Source organism: Phyllostomus hastatus, unplaced genomic scaffold (genome assembly GCF_019186645.2).
Source record: "Phyllostomus hastatus isolate PE091 unplaced genomic scaffold, TTU_PhHast_1.1 phas_scaffold_78, whole genome shotgun sequence".
Lineage (NCBI taxonomy): Eukaryota > Metazoa > Chordata > Mammalia > Chiroptera > Phyllostomidae > Phyllostomus > Phyllostomus hastatus.
The window spans coordinates 115,524,710-115,547,556 of NW_025334041.1; the positions used below are offsets into that span (position 1 = coordinate 115,524,710).

Here is a 22,847-nt window from a genome sequence, read left to right on the forward strand (position 1 = left end):
GCGATCGGTGATTCATCACATGGATGTATCTGGGCCAAGACCCTTCCCTCCAAACAGAAGTATGTAAATGCCCGACTTGGGAATGTACCGGAAGTGCACACGTTTCCTTACCGTTTGTGGCCAGAAGCTCAAGAGACCAGTTAAAAGAATGAGATGTGAAGTTGTTGAAACTTTGGAATTATTGGTAGGTGTATAAACTCACAGAAATTTGCATCACTCTCTCCCTTTCACAACCCGGTTCTTGAGGGGGGAACTCACACATCGGAGAGTTCAGAGTACCCCAATTCCACACAGGGAAGGGAGCACGTGACCCAGGCAGCTGCAGGAGGACCGAACACAGGGGTGGGTGTGTGCGGTGAGAGTAGGTTCTCCGACTGACAAGGCACTGGGAGGGGCTGGCCGGGTGGACCAAGGCAGGAGAGAACGACTAAGAGCCCCACCAATTAGCTGTGCTGTGGCCAATTCTAAACTCACGCAGGTGTACACTTGATTTGTGTGGCTGCTTTGAAAAGACCACAATTACTCCAACCCGGGGAACTCTGGAGGTTTCCTGCGTCCTGAGATAAGAGGCCCACGGCCTTGCCGAGTGTACTGGGTGCACTAGGGGGGCGGGGGGGGGGCAGGGCAGGGCAGCCTTTACCAAGCATTTCTTGTAGCGACTTGAAAAGCTTGATTCCAATATTCTTATCTAGTTCCTTTTCCCTTTTCCCTTTCGGAGTCCCCATCTCAGATGTAAACCCTCTTTTGTCCCTGTACCCCATCTACCTTCACCCTCAGCACCGACCCTGCGGGGAGGGTGCAGAGCACACAATGAGAGCCAGCTGCTCGCTGCAGCTCCGGCAGGTAGGGAGCAGCTTAGAGACCCTCCGGCAGGAAACAGAGAACAATTGTATAGGAAAAATTCATGGGCAGAGGAAAGACGAATGCTCACAAGTCTTAACCTGCCCACAATTCAAAGTGTTATGTTAAAGACTGGATCAAAACTGAAAATTTGAGCACATTAATCTTATCTTCCAGATCATTAAACTTTCCCTGCAGCCATCAGGAGAGAAGGCCCACTACGCGTGTGTTCAGACAAGAGGCAGGAGTGACGAAGGACGTACCTTCTCATTGTCGTCGGGATTCTCACTCTGCCCGTCCCCGTACACGTGGGCGTACAGCCTCCAGATGTCCCCGTCGTTTGTCACTTTCGAAGTGACTCGGCCCAGTAACTCCCGCAGCTTTCCCCTGAGGCTGGCGGCGGTGGCCCCACTGCGGTCAGTCATCCCGTCGGTCACTGCCCTCACCAGGATCTTCAGGACCTTACAGAAGGCACGGCAGGAACTGGTAAGCTAGAAACCACCGACCAGTAATGGAAACAAAGGGCCACCATCACCCTCACCAATGACAGTGACAAACCTCACAAGACCTATTGGAGTATCATCCCTACATGTTTAAAAAATGAACACAAGTCGAGCCATCCTGCACCCCCGCTCCAGAACCGCCTGCCGACTGCTTCTCCGGGCGCCTCTGCAGGCAGGCTCCCGGAGGGCTCTTTTCGCACAGCGCCCTGTACTCGGGGCTCTTCCGTCCTCACCTGAGCACTAAGAACGGTCTGACCCACACCTCTGGCTTCGTGTATCTCACCAAGTCTGCTCCGACAGGTGGCACGGCTCCAGCCAGGCTCCTCTCTGGAGCTCCATGACTGACTGTGCACCTCCTACCTTCCCACACGTCCCATCAACTGCTCACACTCCATCTATCTGGAGTGAATGCAGACCCCAGCTCCCTCTTCCTTAAACAGGTCCTGGCTCTTCTGATTGTTGAATGATAAAGGACTAATGCATTTGCATTAGGCACACAGGGTGCCCAGAAAGTAGTTCTTATCCTTCCGACTGCCCCAGGTCCGCCCACCACCTAGCAACTTCCTGGCGACCTTGCTTTCTTTAGCCTTTACACATTCTGTCCCACGTGCTTTGGACGCGGACGATGGGCGGAGCTCCGCAGCAGGCTCCATTGTCTTGACAAGGCACATCTGTTGTATTTATAACGCATTAGACAAGGTATCTCAAGGCAGCTTCCAGGAGGCACAGAAAGCACATCCTCAGACACTGACTGCTGTGCTGGGGACAGCAAAGGCGCCTGGTGCACCCAAAGAGCCGGCCTGGCCTTGCCCATGGGCCAACAGCACTGGCATCGGCCGGGATCCTGTTAGATGTGCATCCTGGGCGGAGATGCCGAGCCACCTGGGACCGAGATTCTGCACTTCTAACAGGCCCGCAGCGGGGGCCAGTGCTGGGGGTCTGACGACCGCACCATGAGCAGCCAGGTTCCGAGGGAGGGGGCGCCCACATCTTTGTCTCACTCTGAGCTTCAGGGGGAGCACCACCTTCCATCAGCTGTGCCCCAGGGTCTAACCTAGTGCCTGGCACACAGCGCCTGAAAGAAAGACAGAGTGAACGCGCTCCTTTCAGAAAGTGCTGCCGAAAGAAATGCAGCCAGTGTGTCAGCGGGCTCGCGCGTCCTGACCCGCGCGTGGGTTGTGGCTGAGCGAACGGAGCTCCTCTGGACCGCGAGCACTGAGGAAGGTGAGCCCAGACTTACGGTCCTAGTTATACACAGAGATAAAAGTTGGCAGGAGAACATTCAATTGTGTTTTTTTCTTTCTTGTTTGGACAAGGTACATTATCTCTGCCTATAAATTCACACTACAATCCCACATGTGTAGTTTTAAATTTGAAAATAATGAAATTCATATTACAATCCCACTCATGGCTTTAAATCTGAAAGTAACAATAAAGGAGAAAATGCAGATTCCTACACTTGTTTCAAGGGCTCATTCTGTAAACATTTCCAGAATTAACACGTTTTGACAGTGGTTGGTCTATTCCAGCAGTTACTAACATGTACAAACGAAGGATACTAAGTTAGTAAAGTACTTTATTTTTTCTGGGATCTCAGAGTCAGCCCAACATCCTATCCCCTCACTGTAGCCTAAACGAGGGGACTATGAGGGGGAGAAAACTTCTCGTCTTCCAGCCCACAGAAACGAGAGCGGCAGTGCTGGCATCCGAGAGAGGGGAAGCACCTCGTGCTGGCACTGGGTGTGTGTGAACTGTGGAAGGGGAGGGAGCTGGGGTGTCGTGGGCTATGGGGGCAGGGCAAGGAGAAGGGAGTGTGGGCAGGCGGACACCAAACACCTCTGCCTAATTCACAGGCAGATACCACAAGAAGGGAATGGGACCGTGAGTGGGAGCAGACGCAATGGCAAATTTGCTTTTTATACTCTCTATTCCCATGTGCGATGGCCAGTGCAGTAGCTGGATCTGGAGCTTAGAAGAGAGTTCTCTGCGGAGAAGGAGACAACAGAAGCCACTCACGGCCTGGCAGACGCTGCCTGGAGAGGCTGTGCTGGGAGGGAAGCAGACTGGACGGGATTTTAACAAACAACACATAAAGGGAGGGGAGAGGGACAGAGGCCCGGGCACCGAAGAGAGAGAGAGCGCGTGGGAGCGAGTGCGCAGGAAGGTGGGAGACGGTAACGTCAGGGGACCTGGGGCTGAGAAAGTGGCGGGAGAGCCGCCCACAAAAGATCGGGGCAGAAGACTCCACTGGACTGGGCGATGACAAGCGCCGGTGGCTGTCCAGAGATAGAGCCAGAGGATGCGGGGCAGGAGGGAACGTGATTTTACACCAGAGGCTTACAGGGAAAACCATGAAAACCAAGACAAGTATTGACATCATGAACAAAAAGCAAAAAATACCCCCAATCACAGCGTCCTGTAATACTAAATATTATTGACATAGGGACTGAATGTTAACAGAGAATATTCATTTTACAAAAAAAATTAATGTAAATATATTGGAATATGACAGGGAAGTAGCAGAAATGCTGGTATAAGAGTTAAATCCTCATTTACTATAATAGGAAGTCAACTAAAAACACCTAAATTTGGTTAATGAAGAAGAGCAGTATGTAACTATCATTATGAAACACGAAAATGTACCATTGGAAAGAATACTGAAGGGGTCCTCCCCTCTGGGGAGGAGGGGCTTGAAAAGTGGAAGAGGTGGAGCAGGAAATTCCTTTGCTGCGTTATGAGACTTGTACTGCTACTTAGCTTGTAAAACAGGATGTATGGGCTATTTTAATAAAACAAAAATTTAATTTAACAATAGAGAAAAGGCAAGAATAAATACATTCGAAGATTGGCAAAGATGAAAAATGATGACATGAATATTCACGTCTTAGATTTTGCTATAAAATTGAGTCCTCGGCATGTGTGGGCCGCGGGGAGGAGGCGGAGGGAGGGGCTTTGGGAGCGCCAGTGACAACCTGACGTGCGCTCTGGGGGCTGGTCACACAGGTGTGCACCTCCCCCGCCCCCCCCCCCCCGACAGTTCTTACGTTTGCTAATGATCTACACATTCTCTCTATGTACACTACATTTCAACGAAAGTTCACTGAAATGTTGTTTCCTGCAATTAAGAAAGCACCATGCACTGAAGGGAAAAAAGTTATTAAAATACATTGTGTAACCTTAAAAATGGTTTTAAAGTGATAACATAATTATTGAAGAAGAACATTAGAGTAATTTAATAATTTACTGGCTAACATTATCATTTTCCTCCCACTAAGAAACATTCTAGTTATCCAGACTAAAAACAAACATATTTAACCCTTCTTTGGAAAATAGATCATTGTAACTTATAACTTAAGATCATTGTAACTTATACAAGTAAGTTCTTTTATATTGGAAAGATTTCTCTTTTATGACATGTGTATGCTATTAACTTTGATTATTTTATTATCATTTCTGAACCAAACCTTGAGTCAACCAAACCTAGACAGACTTGTGTAGTTTTTTAACTAAAAATTTCCCCAAGACATTAGACCTAATGAAAAAGAAAAATAAAATCAAGCACTACTAACATTACAATTATTTTCTTTCTAACCTTTTTATTATGTGTAAATTTTTAACATAATACTACATAAACTGTTTTACCCTTTTCACTCAACATGTCATAGAACTTTTTCATGCTTTCATATAAAATAATTATTTTAATAAATTCAAAATATTCCATTGGGTTGATAGGCCACAATCTGTTTAACAGCTCCCCTGAAACTAGTTAGGCTGTTTCCACGTGCTATCACTGTTGTTATTAGTGTTATAAATAACACTTCGATGCATTTTTTGTGCCAAAAGATGTTTTGCACACTCAAGCCTCCCTTAGGTAAGAATAGCGATTTTCGACCTTTTTTATCTCATGGCACATATAAACTAATTACTAAAATTCTGTAGCACCCTGAAAAATACATTTTTTTTTGCCAATCTGACAAAAAAAATTAAGGATAATTTTGATTCATTCACACGGGACAGCTATTGTTGTGTTGGCTGTTGTCATTTTTTGATTTGTCAGTCTAGGGCAGGGTCCCCAAACCCCATAGCCTGTTAGGAGCGAACAGGAGGTGGGCAGTGGGTGAGCATTAAAGCTTTGCTCTCATTATCACCTGAGCTCTGCCTCCTATCCCCCCGCCCCCACTCTGGTCCATGGAAAAATTGTCTTCCATGAAACCGGTCCTTGGTGCCAAAAGGGTCAGGGACCACTGATCTCAGGGAAAAGAGGTCAGTGCCCCTGACTAAACAGTCAGACATTGCATGTGTTACAAATTCTTGTGGCACACCAGTTAAAAATTGCTAGGTTAGAATACCAGGAACAGAATTATGACATCAAAGGAATAATCATTTTAAAACTCTAGGGGTAAGTTAGGTAATTTCTAAAAGAGCTAAATCAAATTAGATGTCCATTAGTCGTAAATGAAAATGTGTCATTTCCCTGAATATTACCAGCACTGGGAATATCTATTTTTTTAAGTCTCTGATATTTTGTTCTATTAATGGTATATGCTGTTGTTACTCTGAATCTCATTTCTTTTATTGTTAGTGAATTACAATCTCTTTCCAAATGTTAGTTGAGCAAAGACCTTTCCTTTTAAGGTACTTCAATTTTTTCTGAATTTGTATTAAGCTCATTTTTCCCAGTGTCAAAAGTTTTATTGTGAGTCTTCATGATAGAGATTGCATACAATATAAGCTGATGGGAAAATGTTACTGAACACATTCATCTGTTGCTCTAGTTTTTTAAAGTTCTCAGTGTTTTCACTCTGATGGACTAACATGTTGCTGGCTGCTTTTTCTGAGCCCCCAATCTGTATACTGCCTGAAAAGAGAGGCAGTTGGTGGACCTGAGAGAGGAGCAGTCAACACGTGGGAAACCCCGGGGAGAAGGACACGGCAAGGTCCCCAACGGTGCAGAAGAGAGGCCCAGGGTGGAAAAGTGCTACAGACAGTCCCAGAAAGGCTTTCTCCTCCCACACACCACTGCCAGCCCTGCGCAGGCCACCAGGGCAGAGGCCTGACTTGGGTGGGACACAGAGAGCAATAGATCCAGGAGGCCCGGCTGGACCCCGAAAGCTGCCTCCTAGCTTCCCCCCACATGCTGCGGTTGGGTGACTACTAGAAAAGATGGACAATGGGAGAGGGTGGCGCCTGTAAGAGATAAGGGGGCGTCCTGAGGAGCAGGACCACGTGGTGGTGCTGGGAGGGGGCAGTGGCAAAGTATATCCAAGGGGCGATCCCCCTGTGGCCCCAAACCACCAGGAAGGGCACAAGGTAGGCCCTGGGCTTTGCTCCAGCCCCTCCCACCAGGCACAAGTTACCGGAAGAGCCACTGTCCCTAGGGAGTGTGAGCCAACAGGGATGAAACTGCAAAAGGACAACCACCGTTCAATAAACCAACTGAATGCCCTTCCTGGAACAGGATTAAAGGGTCACGTGGAGGGAAACTTTAACTTGTGTCAGATAGTCAGGAAGATAAGAGGGAAAACCCAAAGGAACAGTATGCTCCCCTGGGCAGCGGCATCTGTGGGGAAGGAAAACAGGGTGAGGACAGAGCCTGGAGCCACTGTCACAAAGAACAAAAGGGGAGGATGGCTCTGCGAAGGACTCGAGGAAGCCAGGAAGCCGAGGAAGCCGCAGCAGGTAAGGTCAGAGTGTGAAATCCTGACAGCCAAGTGAGGCAAGTGTTGCAGGAAGGAAGGCCAGGTCAGCAGTGTTCGGTATTGCCAACAGGCTGAGAACCCTGAGGGCTGGCAACCGTCCCTGGACGTGCGGACACGTCCCTTGACGACTGTACGTTAGGCAGACTGCTGGAGACGAGCCTAAATGGCAGGGCTCCCAAAGTGGAGGGAGCTGAGGAAGTGGACACCCAGTGGGAAGAAGCTGCTGCTGCTGCCGAGTCTCGGCCAAAGAGCAGCAGGGAAGTGCGGAGGTGACCGGAGGGATGTGAGTGCGCACAAAGCACCCACGTGCGTGCGGTAGACAAACGCATTCAGAAATACCTTCCCGGTTGTATACAACGCACGTTACAGAGGTAAACTCTAACCCGGAGTGTTTACAAGGGAAGGGCTACTTGCCTTTTTACCTGAAAAGATGACTATTTTAACTATTTTCTGAACCTATATGGATCAAATAAGAGTTCTGAACCCTCTTTCCAGAGTATGTACTTATCCATACACAATTTTTTTCATGGTATTTCAGATAATATCATAATCTCCTGAAGCCAAATAATAGAACCTTTTTTAAAATCTCAATTTTTCCATCATGGCCTGGGATCCTGGTCTTCTCTTTCAATATTACTTATGGCTAAGTAAGTTTCTCTCTTTGAAAAGCTTTCTTCAGCCCTGGCTGGCATAGCTCAGTGGATTGAGCGGGCTGCAAACCAAAGTGTCGCAGGTTCGATTCCCAGTCAGGATACATGCCTGGGTTGCAGGCCATGGCCCCCAGCAACCACACGTTGATGTTTCTCTCTCTCTCTCTCTCTCCCTCTCTCTCTCTCTCCCCCTCCCTCCCTTCCCTCTCTAAAAATAAATAAATAAAATCGTAAAAAAAAAAAAGCTTTCTTCATTTTTCTATCCATTCCCTCCCTATTATAACTATCTCTCCCCTCACTTCCAGATGTTCGAACACCAGGTGCTGTTTGTCAAAGGCGAGAACTTCACATTACTGATCAAGGTCTCTCTGGCCTCCGTGGTGTGCCTCCGTGGTGTGCCTCCGTGCACACGCCACACCCAATGGGGTGTGCGTTGGGTCCACCCCGTAACTTTACCGATCCCACTCTTCTCCAAGCCACTGCTTTTTCCCCCGAAAGGGAAGCATGAAAGTTGTGGTGAGTCCAATGATGTCCCCCCAAAATTCAAGTCCTCACAGCACTGCAGAATATGACCGTATTTGGAAACAGGGTTTTTGCAAATATAATCAGCTAAGTCGAGGTCATACTGGATGAGGTGGACCCTGAAGTCAAGGACTGATGTTCTTAGATGAAGAGGAGAGGACGCACAGAGACACAGGGAGGAGGTAAGAAGTGGGTGCGGGGAGGCGGAGGCGGGGTGACGCTGCCACCAGCCAAGGAACGCCAGGCACCCCCGGAAGCCAGAAGCAGCCTTCGGAGCAGGCAATGGCTCAGCAAACATCCTGATTTCAGGTTCTAGTCAGCAGAAGTGAACGGAGAGAATAAACTTCTGTGGTTTGAAGGCACCAAGTTGGTAATTTGTTACAGTAGCTCCAGGAAACTAAGAACTGGGTTGGCTGAAAAGTCCACTTATTTAGGTTTTTTTCCATAAAAGACACATTTTTCATTTTCACCAATAACTTTACTGATTAGGATATTTTGAGCATGCCGGCTATCTCCCACATGGTATAATATTGATTGTTCTCAATTAGTGTCCTGATTTAACTGCTACCAACTTCAAGCAGTCCACCCGAGTGTGGAGCATCTCCACAGTCTCCACAACCAGAGGGAAACCTCCAGCACGAAACCTCACAAACCACTTCTGACGTGTCCGATCAGTCACAGCACCTTCCTCACACACTGCACAAATCTGTGTTCCATTTCGGTCGTGTTTCTACATTTCTTGAGATAATAAAGCATAATGTGATGAAAATGTTGCATATTTTCTTCCATCTTCAGTATTAAAATGGCTACACAAAAATTCACCGATTCTGATTTTTTAAATGCAGGTTGATATGACAGCTGTCACAATACAATCTAACAAAATTGTTTCACGTGAAGTTAAAGACAGCTAAACCACTTATGGAAAAAAACAAATGAACTTTTTGGCCAACCCAGTGCTATCTTCCCGCTCCAGGAAACCACAGAACGAGTGGCCGAGGGACCCGCCCGAGGTCACACAGCCAGTGGCGGGCAGAGGCACGCAGCAGGCCCGGCTGGCAAACCCCAGAATCCGTGCTGGTACCTGCAACACAAGCCTGCTGCTCACGGCATTCCGACTTAAATACGTTATCCATCTGTGCTTCTTCTGGTTTAAGGAGTGATACAGAGCTTCAGTGTTTGGTCCCAGATGCTGGACTAACTATTCCAATACATATAGAATACTCTAATTTCATCCCACAGATTTAAATGCCATCCTTGTCATATACTGAATTCTCAACTTCCTTGAGTCTGTTTCTGAATCCTTTACTCTGTCCCAGTTCATTCCTGTAGCAGATGTTAACTCTTTATATAACAAGCATATTATTAGATTTTTATTTTCCTATTTGTTACAAATACTTTTGTCACATGTTTTATAATGAAGTCATGAAAATCCCTTTAAGCTCTCCTTGTTTCAAAGTTTAGAAAATTTGCTAAGTATCCAATTTTATTCCTAATTTATCTGAGATGAGGAAATATTTAGCAAACATTTAGTTGATTTGGAATTCAATCTATATACCATAAAATAATCTAAGCATATTTTTTGAGCCCGGATGCTTAGAGGGCTTTCATTTTTATCCCTATAAACAGCGCTGTAGTCCCTCACACCCCACCTAAACCAACATCACGTTACTGAGTCCACGCAATGACTTCTAGAGCCCTCTCCTGCACCTCTAACTCATCGCAGTGACACAGAACTTTCATTCCGTTCTCTGCCCCAAGCCTGTTTCTCGCCTCCACCATAGACCATGCTTGGGGGATGCTGCAAGCAGAGGATGATGGTGTGGAACCACCACTAGCCCTTGAGGAGACTGGATGTTTTCTCGCACGGAGGAGAAGCAATTCTGATATAAATGCTGAGGAGTCTCTGCAAAGAGAAAAGCGTTAACGATCCGATCCTCTTCGCCAACACAAACCTTGAAGTCCCTGGCCAAGTCTCACCAAAAGCCTGGCCAAAAGCACACGTGTTGGCCCTTGAATCCTGGAGGTCTTTGGAGCAGGAAGGAATCGGCCTGCCTTCGGTCCAGTTACAAAACTGCCCAGGAGGGCTGCAGGCCAGGAGTGAGGCCACTTCCCGAGCTTGGCTGACGCCCCGCTCCACTTGGCCCTCTCCAGGGAACCCACTCTGCTGCCCGGGCTGATAACCCCGACCCGCAGCTTCCCCAGCTTCAGTTATCAGAGTGAGGTAGGCAGTCTAACATTTTCTTTTTTGCTTCTACAAGGAAAAAAAAACTTAGCATGTGGGAAAAGCACGCACAGGCTTCAGGATAAATAGGCCAGACTCCAAACTTTAAGTCCTGGCTTTACTACTTAGTTAGCTGTGGAACATCAGCCTTGTTAGTTCTCCTGCTGAGTCTCAGATATTTCAGCAGTAAAATGGAGAGAGCACCTACATGGCAGAGACATAGTTTATATAAAATATGTCCCTCTCTCTGCTCTTTTCTTTCAGGTGATGCTCAGCCACCACTTGTTCTAGAACTTCAGTTTGGTTGGCAGCCTGCCCGCACACACCAATACCACCTCCTTCCATCCCCAAAGAGAGCCCTACAGCCACACAACATCCACGTGAAAGAATAGATGGTACACGGTTCCACTTATACGCCATTCCAGAAAAAGCAGCATTGACCTGTGGTGACAGAAATCAGCAAGTGGCTGCCTGGCCGAGGGGGCAGGGCCTGGGAAGGGGCACACGAGGACAGAGTTGCACATCTGTTCCAAGAAGTGGTGACATGAGAACATACAGCGGTCAAAACACAGCAAACTTACACTTAAGATCTGTGCATTTGATTATATATAATTTATACACCAATTTGGAAAAAAAGCTTTGTTAGATATAGTTCACATGCACATGAATATGATGGGAAAATGTGCTTTTTAACATAAATCTTCCCACAGACTTCAACTTAACACAAAGAAAACAGGCGTGCCTAGATGGGCCTTCTAGCTTCGATTCCCACCAGCTCATGACTGGCCAAGTCATACTCCCTTCCTGGGTCACACGTCATCTGCTGCACAAGGAGGGGTGTTTAGCATCCTCCTCAAACACTGCGTGTCCCGTAAAAGGCCACCATGGGGACATGGTGAGCACTCGACGTATGTTCACCCGCCTCCCTTCTCTCCCACTTGCGAACAGCAAATGGGGCACAGTCATGCAATATTTAAATTTTCCCCCCAAATGCTAAGGTGTCAAAGGAGGAGGAGGAAGACGGGAAGGAGGGTAAAAGCGGGGGCAGTGAGGGGAGGAAAAAAAGGACAAGTCGACATTAGAATTTACCCCGAGGAGAGAAGCATGAATAAAGATGGACCACAAGGGTATTCGTGGCATTATTCACCATAGCGGGAAACTGAACAGGGACTAATTATGCAGGAACATGAAAATTAGTTTTATGACAGATTAATAAAAATATGTATAACCCAGATATGAATATAGATATATGAACCATGCAGAAAAGTATTCCTGGCATACTAATCTATGAATTAGTCAAAATTAAGACATAGAGAGTAAAGGCAGGAAATGAGAAAGGTAGTGTATCTGGTCATTCTTATCACAAAGAGTGAAAAAAGAATAATTGTAGCTAATTTGCTCTGTGTCTGTAGAAAAATGAGCGTGCCATGAGAAAATTAAAGTGACAATAACCACATCATTGGGTTCCCTGCATTACAGGGTCATGCAGATATGCCAACATTTCGGGTTCAATCCCTGGTCTGGGCACATACAAGAATCAACCAATGAATGCATTAAAGGGTGGAACAACAAATCAATGTTTCTTTTGCTCTCTCTTCCTCATTCTAAAATCAATAAATAATTATTTTTAAAATAGAATGAGGTCGGCTAGGGTCAAACACAAGAATATCAGAGAGTTGTTTTGTTTTTTTTTAATGAAAGACACCTGTTGTTGAACTTACAGAATCGAATTAAGTTAACTTTTTTTAGCCAAGACAAAAATACTCCAGACAATCCATCAACTGTCTTGGTGTACACAGTCTAGCTGTCAGAAAGCACAGTGACAGAAATACACAACAGAGCCAAATAGGACTGTGTCCACCACTGGCCATCCAGGCTGCCCTGCAGTGACGATTTCACCACTATGGAGTGGTTCTGCCCACGCCTGCCGGAGACTGAACACTGCCGTCGGCACTCTGTGAGCCTTCAAAAGAGAGCTGTTAACAGGGCCTGGTGTAAACTGAACATTAGCTCACGGTGGTCCTTTCTCCACCTGAACACCTGGAAGTGTCTACCATAAGGTGCTAAAGACCATAATGTGACCCGAGAAAAGTTACTGGTTATCTAGTCATTATGTTCTTAGTAACATTCCCCCAAAACCAAATGTAAAAAATTAAGCTAATAGCCATAACATCGTTATAGCACGCTGCGTTACAGCACATCTCTCAAAGCGCCCTGTTCATCAGCAACCGTTCTCACCACGGGCCCAGGCCTGGGGCTCCTGCGAGCGGCACAGGGCTGCAGGACCAAGTCCCACGAGTCCAAGTGCTGCCCTTGAGTGTTTCCAAAAATACTCAACTGTTCCAGAAACGAGTTTCAAACTCATCGAAATGTTCATGCTCAGATGAAGACCAGTGTGCAAAAGAAGGTTTGTTCCATATTCTGAGTTTGAGGAACAAAGAAAGAATTAGAGGGAAAAAGAGATTAAAGTATTAGCTAGCCATGACTTTAAATGAAGTCCTAATCATTTTCTCTAGGAAACAATTAAATTTTCACTGACGTTCAGAATGATTTAAGACTTTTTTTTTATGAAAAAGAAAAGTATGGATAAAATTTTAACAATGTAATGTTACACTCTATTATCATTCCTTACATTTTCATTGAACTTTGCTTCCTTATTAGTTCTTCATTAAAAACTTAAGAAAAATACCTTTTTATTCCCAAACGAATTATGCTGAGAATTGCCCGGAATTCCTTTGAATAAATACCGTTATTTGAGTTCCTTTATTTGTCTTAGAGAAGGCTCCTGAAAGATCTCTAAGCACATGTTCTTACAATTCCAGTGGATCTGACTAGGTGTGTAACGTGCCGAAGCAACAACTGAAAGCTGTGTCGTTAGAATCCACTACCTACACACCGCTTATTTTTGCTGGAGCCATCTCCTTGGTATCTACCACTGTGAGTACCAATATATTATTCTAACTGTCGCCTCTCTCCCGACACATTTACAGATGCTCATGAAGAGCAGTGTTATTCTAAACATTTGCAAGAGCTTTTACATCCTGAAAGAAAACGAGACACCTACGCTGGGGAGAGTGGCAGTGGTGAGAACAAGGGAAGCTCCTAAGGAAAATTCTCCAATACGTTTGCAGTTGCTGTACCTGCAGGAGACTGGAACGAGCAAGGCCGAACCCGTTTCATTCTGAATTGTCATCGTCAGTAAAGCCACTCTTTCGTTTTGTCTTGCCATTTTTCTGGAATAAGCGCCTCTTAGATGCTTGGCATACTTGATATACAATACCGTCTAAATCAACTACAATTAGCAACACCATAATGGCTTTATAACTCTTTATGATATAGAAGTAATAGATTTACAAAACAATCTTGGAACAGTTATCATGTTTCATATCATTAATTTCCTTAGAACAAGGGGGGGGAGACACATGCAAACATTCTGGAATGAGACAGGGCTTCTGAGAGCACACGCCTACCTCAGAGCTGGGCTGACCTGAGTTAACCCGCGTCAAGTGCTTAGAATGCTGTCTGGACACAGCAAGCCCTGCCTGAACGTTAGTTGTTACCATTCCGTCATGTCCCGCTCTGCCCTGATGTGTGTGCCTCTCAGAGCAGGGGAGAATTGGTAAAGGTAAAACAGGAGAGTCCGCTCCCTTGGATGCTTCTGTACTGCAGCCCGCACAAGTCTGCCTCCTGAGAAAGAGGAGGGGCCCAGTCCTGGCCATGGGGCTCTTCAGGTAAAACCACTCCTATGGGCGCTGAGTACAAAAGATGATCAGAACTGTCTCAGGAACTAAAAAGCTAGTCTGGCTAGCCAGCTCTCACTAATCCTTAGCAGATATGAAGGATTGCCATGAGTTAAAATATGGACTTGAAAGGGGAAACCACGCTCACATCAGAAAAAAAAAGTGGATCCGTTAGAAATTGGGGGCATACGACAGATTAATGGGATCAGACTGACCAAGGAAGCCAATTCTAAGGCAACTCGGGAAGAGACAACAGTGTCGGCAGCCAGCAGCAATGCCAGGAGGGCAGGAAAGCAGGCTGGCCGCTTGGAGGCCCGCTCCTCCCTGTCTGATCAGCCAGGAGGAGCATCACCCTCCACTCTGGTGGGGGTGCAGCTTACTCAGGACCCCTCCAGCAGCAAGAATTCTTGCTCTGGCAGTTCACAATGCTACAGAATGCTGGGCTAAATGAGGAGTATGGGTTTGAGGATTTTATACACATTTTTAATGTGAGTGAATAAGAGTTTATTTCGAATGTCAAATGAAATGTACTATCAATAGAAATTACGTTCTCCCTGAGATTTTAAGAGCAGGCTTTAGAATGCTTTCTGAGTAGAGAGGGGTCTTTTTAAAAATTACAGTTGAACTATAAAAAAAGATAAGCACTTTCGAATCTCTGACCCATGCTCAGCAGTCGGGCAACATTGAAATCTGTTCAAAACCTCATTGGTACCCTTTGCAAAGGGGCTGAGTAGAAGAAAAAGCAGCACCTCAGCGGAGAATTTCAGCTCTGCGAACAGAACAAGTACTAGACTGCCAGAGGACTGTGCCAATTACAGTTACCAGGGTTCCTGTCCTCTCCAGGGTGTAAAACTGCTGTGCCTCCATCCATGTTTTATTTGGTCTTCACTATATTGATTTAAGGTCCTTCTTTCTATAACGGATGGTCAATATGCAATATTTAAAAAGGACAAAAAATAAGAAAAAGGAAAGTAACTGAAGGTGCCAACATAGCTCCTATAAGTGGGTATATGGTACTACTTGAAACCACAGATGTTTCACGTGGTTACCGAGGACGTGAGCCTTAAAGTAGCTCGGCCAGTTCTAGAGCTGGGTTTGCAGGACCAAGCACGCATAGGTCAAGGGCTGGGACTGTAAGACTGGGCCCAGGTGAGGTACATTTTGAAACATTTCAAGTACACACAGTAAGTCAAAAGGGTAGTGAGATTTTACCATATACTAGATGTTATTTGTAGTTATTTCTGTTTTTTTTTTCATAATTCCAAATTCACCATGTTAAATAGAGTATGTTCATTACTGCAAATAAAGTGTTGTATTTCCAAGCCCTCGGACTTTGACCCAACACCCTCCTGTGCGCCTTGCCCTGGTACACTGCCTTCAACCACAGGTGAGCCCAGGAGGTCTTCCACATTTAATCCTATTGGATGACAAACACAGGGGCTTCGAGTCTCCCACATTCTCTGAGGATCTAGTGTTTTTTGTGCTGTGTTAAGAGTCAACCAGTTATGACTTCATCTCACCAAGAGGAGGACCAGCTCATTAAATATTGCAAAGAAAATGTTAAGTTTTCATTTCTGTGTTGTTCAAATAGTTGGCAAGTATGTAGTAAATGCCTGCTCAGTGAGTAAATAAACAAGTGTGGGATTTCCTCCAGCTAGTACATGGTACAACCGAAGTAATAACTAACACAAACAGCCTTCGGTTTAGTTTCTGTAGGCTGACTACATATGCAAACTACACATCAGACTTTCATAACTGGGCCACAGTAATATTAATCTGTGACTGCACAAACATTTGACCTTGGAATGCCAGATTTAATATGTAACAGAATATTTGACTACAGAAAAAAACACCCTTTTTATATATTGCATGTGTTCAGCAACATTTTCCTGTTTATAATCAAGGAAACAATTTATATCCTTTAATCAAATATTAATACCAAACGCACACTGAAATAACAGAATGTTAATAGCCTACCTGAACATCTTTGTATTTGTCTCTTAAGTCCAAGAGCCGGTGATAAGCTTTAATGGCTTCAGAAAATTCCCCAACATCAGTGCTGATGAGGATGTAGTTCTCCCAGATCTGCCAGTGTTCGTAGTTGCACTTGAGGGCTTCCTGTAAAGTTCTAAAGGCCTTGTCTCTATCGGAGTGAAAGGTGAAGGAGAACAGCGTAAGTCATCACAGCTACATAAACCTCACCTCAGCGTGTGAAATGCCGCCTCGGACTTCCTCTTAGCCCGCAGTCCTTCAGGCTAATGAACCGAATTACAGACCCGAACAACCCCAAACCACCCCAAACTTCACTACAAATTTTTTAAAATTTTAAAAGAAGCAAGAAATTACAAAACAAAAACAGTTAGAAATAAAACAAGATTGGGGAGATGTGAATAACAAGGAACTAGAAATTTGGGGATTGAGACATTAGAACAAAACAAGAAAACCTCACTAGGATAAAAACCAGACTGCACACAGCCAAAGTCAGAACAGATGAACTGGAAGATAATAGCGAGGAATTTACAGAGAATTCAGAATTAAAAATAAAAGAGTAATAAAGAAACAGAGGAAAGAATGAAAGGTAAGCCTCAAACATATATTTGACAAACTCCCCAGAGTAAACAAATACAGAAAATGGCAAGATACTACCTCTTGAAAAGAAATAGCTAAGCATTCTCCAAAACTGAACAAAGATCTAAATTCTATGCTCAGAAGTATATTCTGCTTACTGAGCATTATAGAGGTAAACCAACACCCACACATACTGTGTGAAATTGCAGGACATAAACTCAATCCTAAAACCTACAAAATAATGGCAATTAGAGAACAGTAGATACATCGTTAGCAACAGAAGATGGTAGAAGAACACAGAAAACTACCTTTGAAGTGCTGAATGAAAATAATTGTGAGTCAAAAATTCTACAACCAGCTAACCACACCACTCAAGAGTAAATGCAAAATCAAACATTTTCAGATATACGGAGACTAAGAAAGTTTACTGCGTGCTGACCCCAACTTAAAAGAACTACTATAGGATCCCTTCTTACAAAAATAAGAGGGAATTAATTCAAAGAGAAAGAAAGCAATACAAGAAATGACCAATGCTGATAACAGAAATTGATTAAATATATCAGTAAATGTTTAATCATTTAGAACAAAAATTATTATGAGTTATTTGTATTTAAAAAATAAAACTAAAAGTATATAGGCCATATTATCTACAATTAAATAAGAAATCAACAGTTAGCCCTGGCTGGTGTGGCTCAGTGGATTGAGTGCCGGCCTGTGAATCAAAGGGTTGCTGGTTCCATTCCCAGTCAGAGCACATGCCTGGACTGCAGGCCAGGTCCCCAGTAGGGGGCACGTGAGAAGCAACCGCACATTGATGTTTCACCTCCTCTCTTTCTCCCTCTCCTCCCCTCTCTAAAAATAAACAAATAAAATCTTAAAATATATAAAAATAAAGTTAAAAAAAGAAATCAACAGTCAATAGATAGTTTAAAAATTGTATTCCTGGGAACTTAAATATGCACTCCTAAAAAAAACCAAACCCACAGTTGGGAAAAAAGTTAACATTACAAAGTACAAAATATTTAGAAATTAATGTGAGTACTATTTATCACCATATGCTGGATATGGGTAAAGCAGCATTCAGAGGTAAATCTATGGTCTTATATGCCTTAATAATAAGACATGAAAGATGGAAAATAAATTAGTTAAAGCATTCAACTTATTTTTTATAAGAAAAACAGCAAATTAAGTTAAGCAACAAGAACAGAATAGAATTAAGAAACAAAGTAATAATAAAGAATAGAATAATCAACTAAACTGAAAGCTGGCTCTTTGAAAATAACTCATGAAACAGACAAATGTCTAACAAAATTCCATTTAGAGTTAATAAAAAAAACATAAAAGAACACTATGGGCAAATTATACAAAATGGACTAAAAAAATACAAGCAATAAACCAATAAAAATTAAAGCTAGGACAGGTAGTTTTACAGGCAAGGTTTACCGAACCACCATGAAATCCCTGTCCTACACAAGCCACTTCAGAAAACAGAGGAAGACTATTAAAAACTTCTTATTGACAAGGAAGTCAACACAACCGCATGTCACCTACTGTAAAAGTTAAACATCTCAACAAACAGAAGGGTTCTTGATCAACCTCTAATATATCCATGGTATCGATCAAAATGATTTCCTTACAATTAAGTCCTTTCAGTCTTTTCGTAACAGCCAATTCACTACAGTTTAGTCTCCACTTTAAACAATGTACCTTAAGTTGTCATGAAATGCACTGATTCATTTATCCCTTGGCCCACCATCCTTTATAGATAAAAATGAAAGTACCCTTACTCAAACACTATTTCAAATCAGCCATAAATTATTCCTCTTGTATTTTTTTCCTTTCTCTGTTCCACTCTCTGTCCCCACGCCCACGTTACAGCAACTACCCTCAACGGTCACGCGCTAAGACTTCCCAGTCCTCCCGTCCACACAGAAGGTGCGGCTGAAGTCAGAGTCACTGTAGGGCGTGGACAGAATTCCTTTGAGAGGAGCACTAATAATTTCCCCCAGTGAAAAATTAGCTCTGTCCCAAACTGCAGCAGAGAAAGGAAAGCGTAAAAAGCTAGGAATAAAGGAGTGATTTACCTCTGACCTTACAACCCCACTTTTACACAGAAACCTATTCATGAAGCTGCAGGAAGACAAGGAAGCATCAAAAAGAAGTTGAGGAACAATGTGTAAAACTCCCTAAGGGAGAAAGCAGAATTCTTAGGATTACTGGGCTGGAGGACAAGGTTGGGTGTCTGGAGACTCACTACACACAAAATTATCAGGGCCGCTGGAAAAACCCACTGAGATCATTCTACAACTATGACAGGGATTTTCCCCACTCTTGCTTTCGATCAAAAGGGTCTCCAGTGAGTTTCACCACAATCAGTTGCAATCAAGAAGATAATATTATTTTCTGAAGAAAACGGTAGAACAAACAGTACTTTATTTTTGTAGACCATCATCCAAGAGCAGCGGAAGCATTTCATGATCTCAACGCGATGGGGATTTAATGTTATCTTTAGAAATATCTCATGAACCCACACAGAAAAATTAAATTAAGTTCGAAAATAAGGACAAATGAAAAGAAAAACATATCCATCCTTTAACTGCTTCACTAAAACCGTGGTAACAGCAACCCTCGTCTCTGCCCTTTCCTTCGCTTTCCGGAGCCAGTCAGCAAGCCCATCTGGTCGTCCCCTTTAGAAACTAGCACCCGCCCCTTCTTTTTCCAGTCTGGTTATCTCCTGCCTGGATTGTTACAACAGCTGTCCCGTAGCTGGTTTCCCAGTCCCCAGTTTCCTCTCCAGTCTGCCTCACACAGGGCCACCGGATAAATCTTCCCCAAAAGCTTTTTTCTTCATGAAACTACTCCCACTGAAATCCTGGCTTCCTGGTTCCAACAGAATAGTCTCAACTTGTTAGTCAGATAACCAGCGCTTACTGCAGTTTGACCCCAAAGGACCTTTCCAAACCTTACCACTCACTACAGATTTCACTGCAGTCTCTGGCTGGATTCTTCCACTTCTCATTTCCTAAGCTGCTGCGTTCACTCCTGTCACTCTGCATTTGATCAAATTCCCCTTGCCTGGAAGGAGTTCCTCTGTGCCCTCTACCCATTCTCCAAATGTGAGCTCGATCCCAGCATTTCCCTGGAAGGGTTCCTGAACCAGGACCCTCCACCCTCTCTCTCTCTTCTGAGGTGTCTGGTGCAGACTAAGTGTAAATATTTACAACACACTACCAGTGTTGTTCATTTTTAAACAATATGGCATATTTTATTTTTTCAACCTACAGTCGCCAAAGACACTGGTTCATATTGCTATTTTTTAATAATGTCTAGTTCACCACAAACAATCAATAAGAATCCATCAGTTGAGGTGACCAAGTAAAAGGCACGCTTGCTTTTATCATGTAATGATATTTAGGGTGTAAAACTTCAGTAGCATACAAAGATTTCAAATAATATTTCTTATTTCATTACATATTAAATATTTTCAAGAGATAAGCTAAATTTAAAAGTCAAGTGGCTATAAGGCACAATGTTTTAGTATTCAGTTGAAGAAAATCTCCTTCATTTATTTTGGAAGCAAAGTTCTTGCACTTACTTTTGTTTTAATCGGATATAGGATGTCGATAAATTGTTCCAAGCTTCAGCATTCTGAAATGACAGAGAACCCCAGTCACAGACTGTTCTCATTTAGGTAAAATAACTGCTACAACCAAAAATACAACATATTTTCCTAGTCTAAGATGTGCTCTTTACAATCATGAACTTCACCAAGGTACAACTAAAGGTATATGAAAAAAATTAAATTAATTAAATGTAAATTTTATAGTTTAGGATGAAAAAGCCACAAAGATAGTCAACAAACTGACATAACTGTCAGAGCACTAATCTGGAATTTAGTTAGGATTTTATTTGAAATTTAGATTTATGAAAGAGTGGGACAATTTACAACATAATTATACAATATACAGATTTACTGCAAACCCAAGGCAATGCAGAATATTGCTTCTCCTACCTTAAAGGCTCCGCTATTTCACCGTCATCCTTCAACAGACAGGATAAAGGAGTATGTGTGCTCTGGTGGTATCACTAAGTATTTCATCAAGCATATTTCTCTACCTATTCCTCTATGCAGTGACAAAATTAAATGAAAACTTTTATATAAATGTTGATTCTAACAAGCATGGTATGAATGTTTGCTCCTCTTCGTTCTGCTTTTCGTAAAATACAGACACATAATTCTCAAGTTCCATACCTGTGATCTAAAGATGAAGTGGCGGTGGACCTCTGCTTGCAGACATAGCACAGCTAGGACCAGTGGTCTCACTGCCATAAAAAGCTACAAACTGGACAAAACGTAGGAAACAAGTGCCTTTGAGAAGGGGGACAACAGACTGGATCATAGGACTGTGACCCCTGAGACAGGGCCGACAACCAAGGTATCTCACTAGCCAACCCAGGCTTCTAACAAGCGGCACTTGCAGAGAGGCGGAAACCAAATAAGGCACGGCAAGTCGTACAACATGAAGAAGGGGAGACCAGAGTTCAGGGCTGACAAGGTGGCTAGAATTTGCAGGGCAAAATTCGGGCAAAGACATATCTGCACAGAAGATAAGTTCCAGAAATCTCAGTAAGCATCTCGTTGAGCCCTGGGCTGAACACTAAGTTAGACACGTGCAGGGCAAAACTTCCTGAGGCCTGGTGGAAAGCTGCGAGCCAGGTGGAGGCTCTGGACGTCACGGTGCTCACAGTTGTTCAAGTTCCAACGAACCAGAGTGGAGAATGCTGAGGGCAGTAACCACCGTGGCATTAAATACTGTCCCAAAAGGCACTGTTAAGAAAAGGGTGACTGCAACTGTAGAACAGAGACAACTCCAGACCACCCTAACAAAGGTTAAAATCAAGCTGATCCACACACAAGTAAATTAACCAAACGCCAAAGCAAAACACTATCTTCTGAAAGGAAACCCAGAAACTCAACATCACAGCATCCACCATAAAAAATTGGTAGACATGTATGCAAAGAAGCAGAAAAATGTATCCATAACCAAAGGAAAAATCAGTTAATAGAAGCAGACACAATAATGAAAGAGACGTTGAAATAAGCATATGAGGACTTCAGAGCAGTTGTTACAAACATGACCAAAGATATGAAGAAAACATAAACATAATAAGAAAATATAATTGGGGAATCTCAGTAGAAATGTGAAATCTATAAAAAGAACCAAATGAAAGTTCTTGAACTAAAAAAATACATTATCTAAAATGATGTGTTTTTTTAACTGCTATATAGTTGATATACAACATTGTACTAGGTGCACAACGTAATGATTTGATACATGCATATATTGTGCAGTGATTTACCACGTTTGGTTAACATCCATCATGATGCACAGTGTGATAAGTTTAATGAATAAGTTTAAGAGCAGATTTGGACATAAACATAAGAGCTAAAACAATAAACCCATGAGATGAAAAGATAGGGGTCAATCCTTATGGCCTTTGATTTGGCCATGGATTCTTAGATATGACACCACCAGAAAGAGCAACAACAGAAAAACAGATAAGCTGGACCTCATCAAAATTAAAAACTTACATGCCTCTGAAGAAACTATTAAGAATGTAGAAAACAACTTACAGGAAAGGAAAAAATATCTTCAAATCCCAGATCTGATATGGAACTTGTATCCAGGATATATAAAGAACTCTTACAACTCAATAATAAAGACAACACAATTTAAAAATGGGCCAAGGATGTAAATAAACATTTATCCGAAGATGATACACAAATGGCCAATGAGCACATGGAAAGATGCTCAAAACATTAGCCATCAAGGAAATGCAAATTGAAATCACAATGAGATACTACCTACTAAGATGGGTACAATAAGAAAGGCAGACAATAATAGTATTGACAAAGATGTTGAGAACTTGGAAACCTCATGCTTTTAAAGTGGTGCTTTATTCCAGGCAAGATGGTGGCACAGGTAAACACAGCTCGCCTCCTCACAGAACCACATCAGAATTACAACTAAAATACAGAACACCTATCACTCAGAACCATGAGAAACTGAGTTGAATGGAAGTCTGACAACCACAGAATTAAA

At 43.4% G+C, this 22,847-nt stretch overlaps 1 protein-coding gene across 2 annotated transcripts in view; it reads right to left on the bottom strand.

Moving 5' to 3' along the window:
- TTC27 (tetratricopeptide repeat domain 27) overlaps nucleotides 1-22,847 on the bottom strand; it is a 138,674-nt gene that overhangs the window by 5,834 nt on the left and 109,993 nt on the right. Inside the window, exons 15-17 of one of the 2 annotated variants that reach the window (XM_045828816.1) lie at nucleotides 20,339-20,391; nucleotides 16,153-16,318; nucleotides 1,104-1,301 (exon numbers count right to left, since the gene is read on the bottom strand). In XM_045828816.1, the coding sequence (XP_045684772.1) occupies nucleotides 1,104-1,301; nucleotides 16,153-16,318; nucleotides 20,339-20,391 (417 nt within the window). Of the gene's footprint in view, nucleotides 1-1,103; nucleotides 1,332-16,152; nucleotides 16,319-20,338; nucleotides 20,392-22,847 lie in introns of both variants that reach the window. The other variant, XM_045828815.1, reaches the window with a different exon arrangement.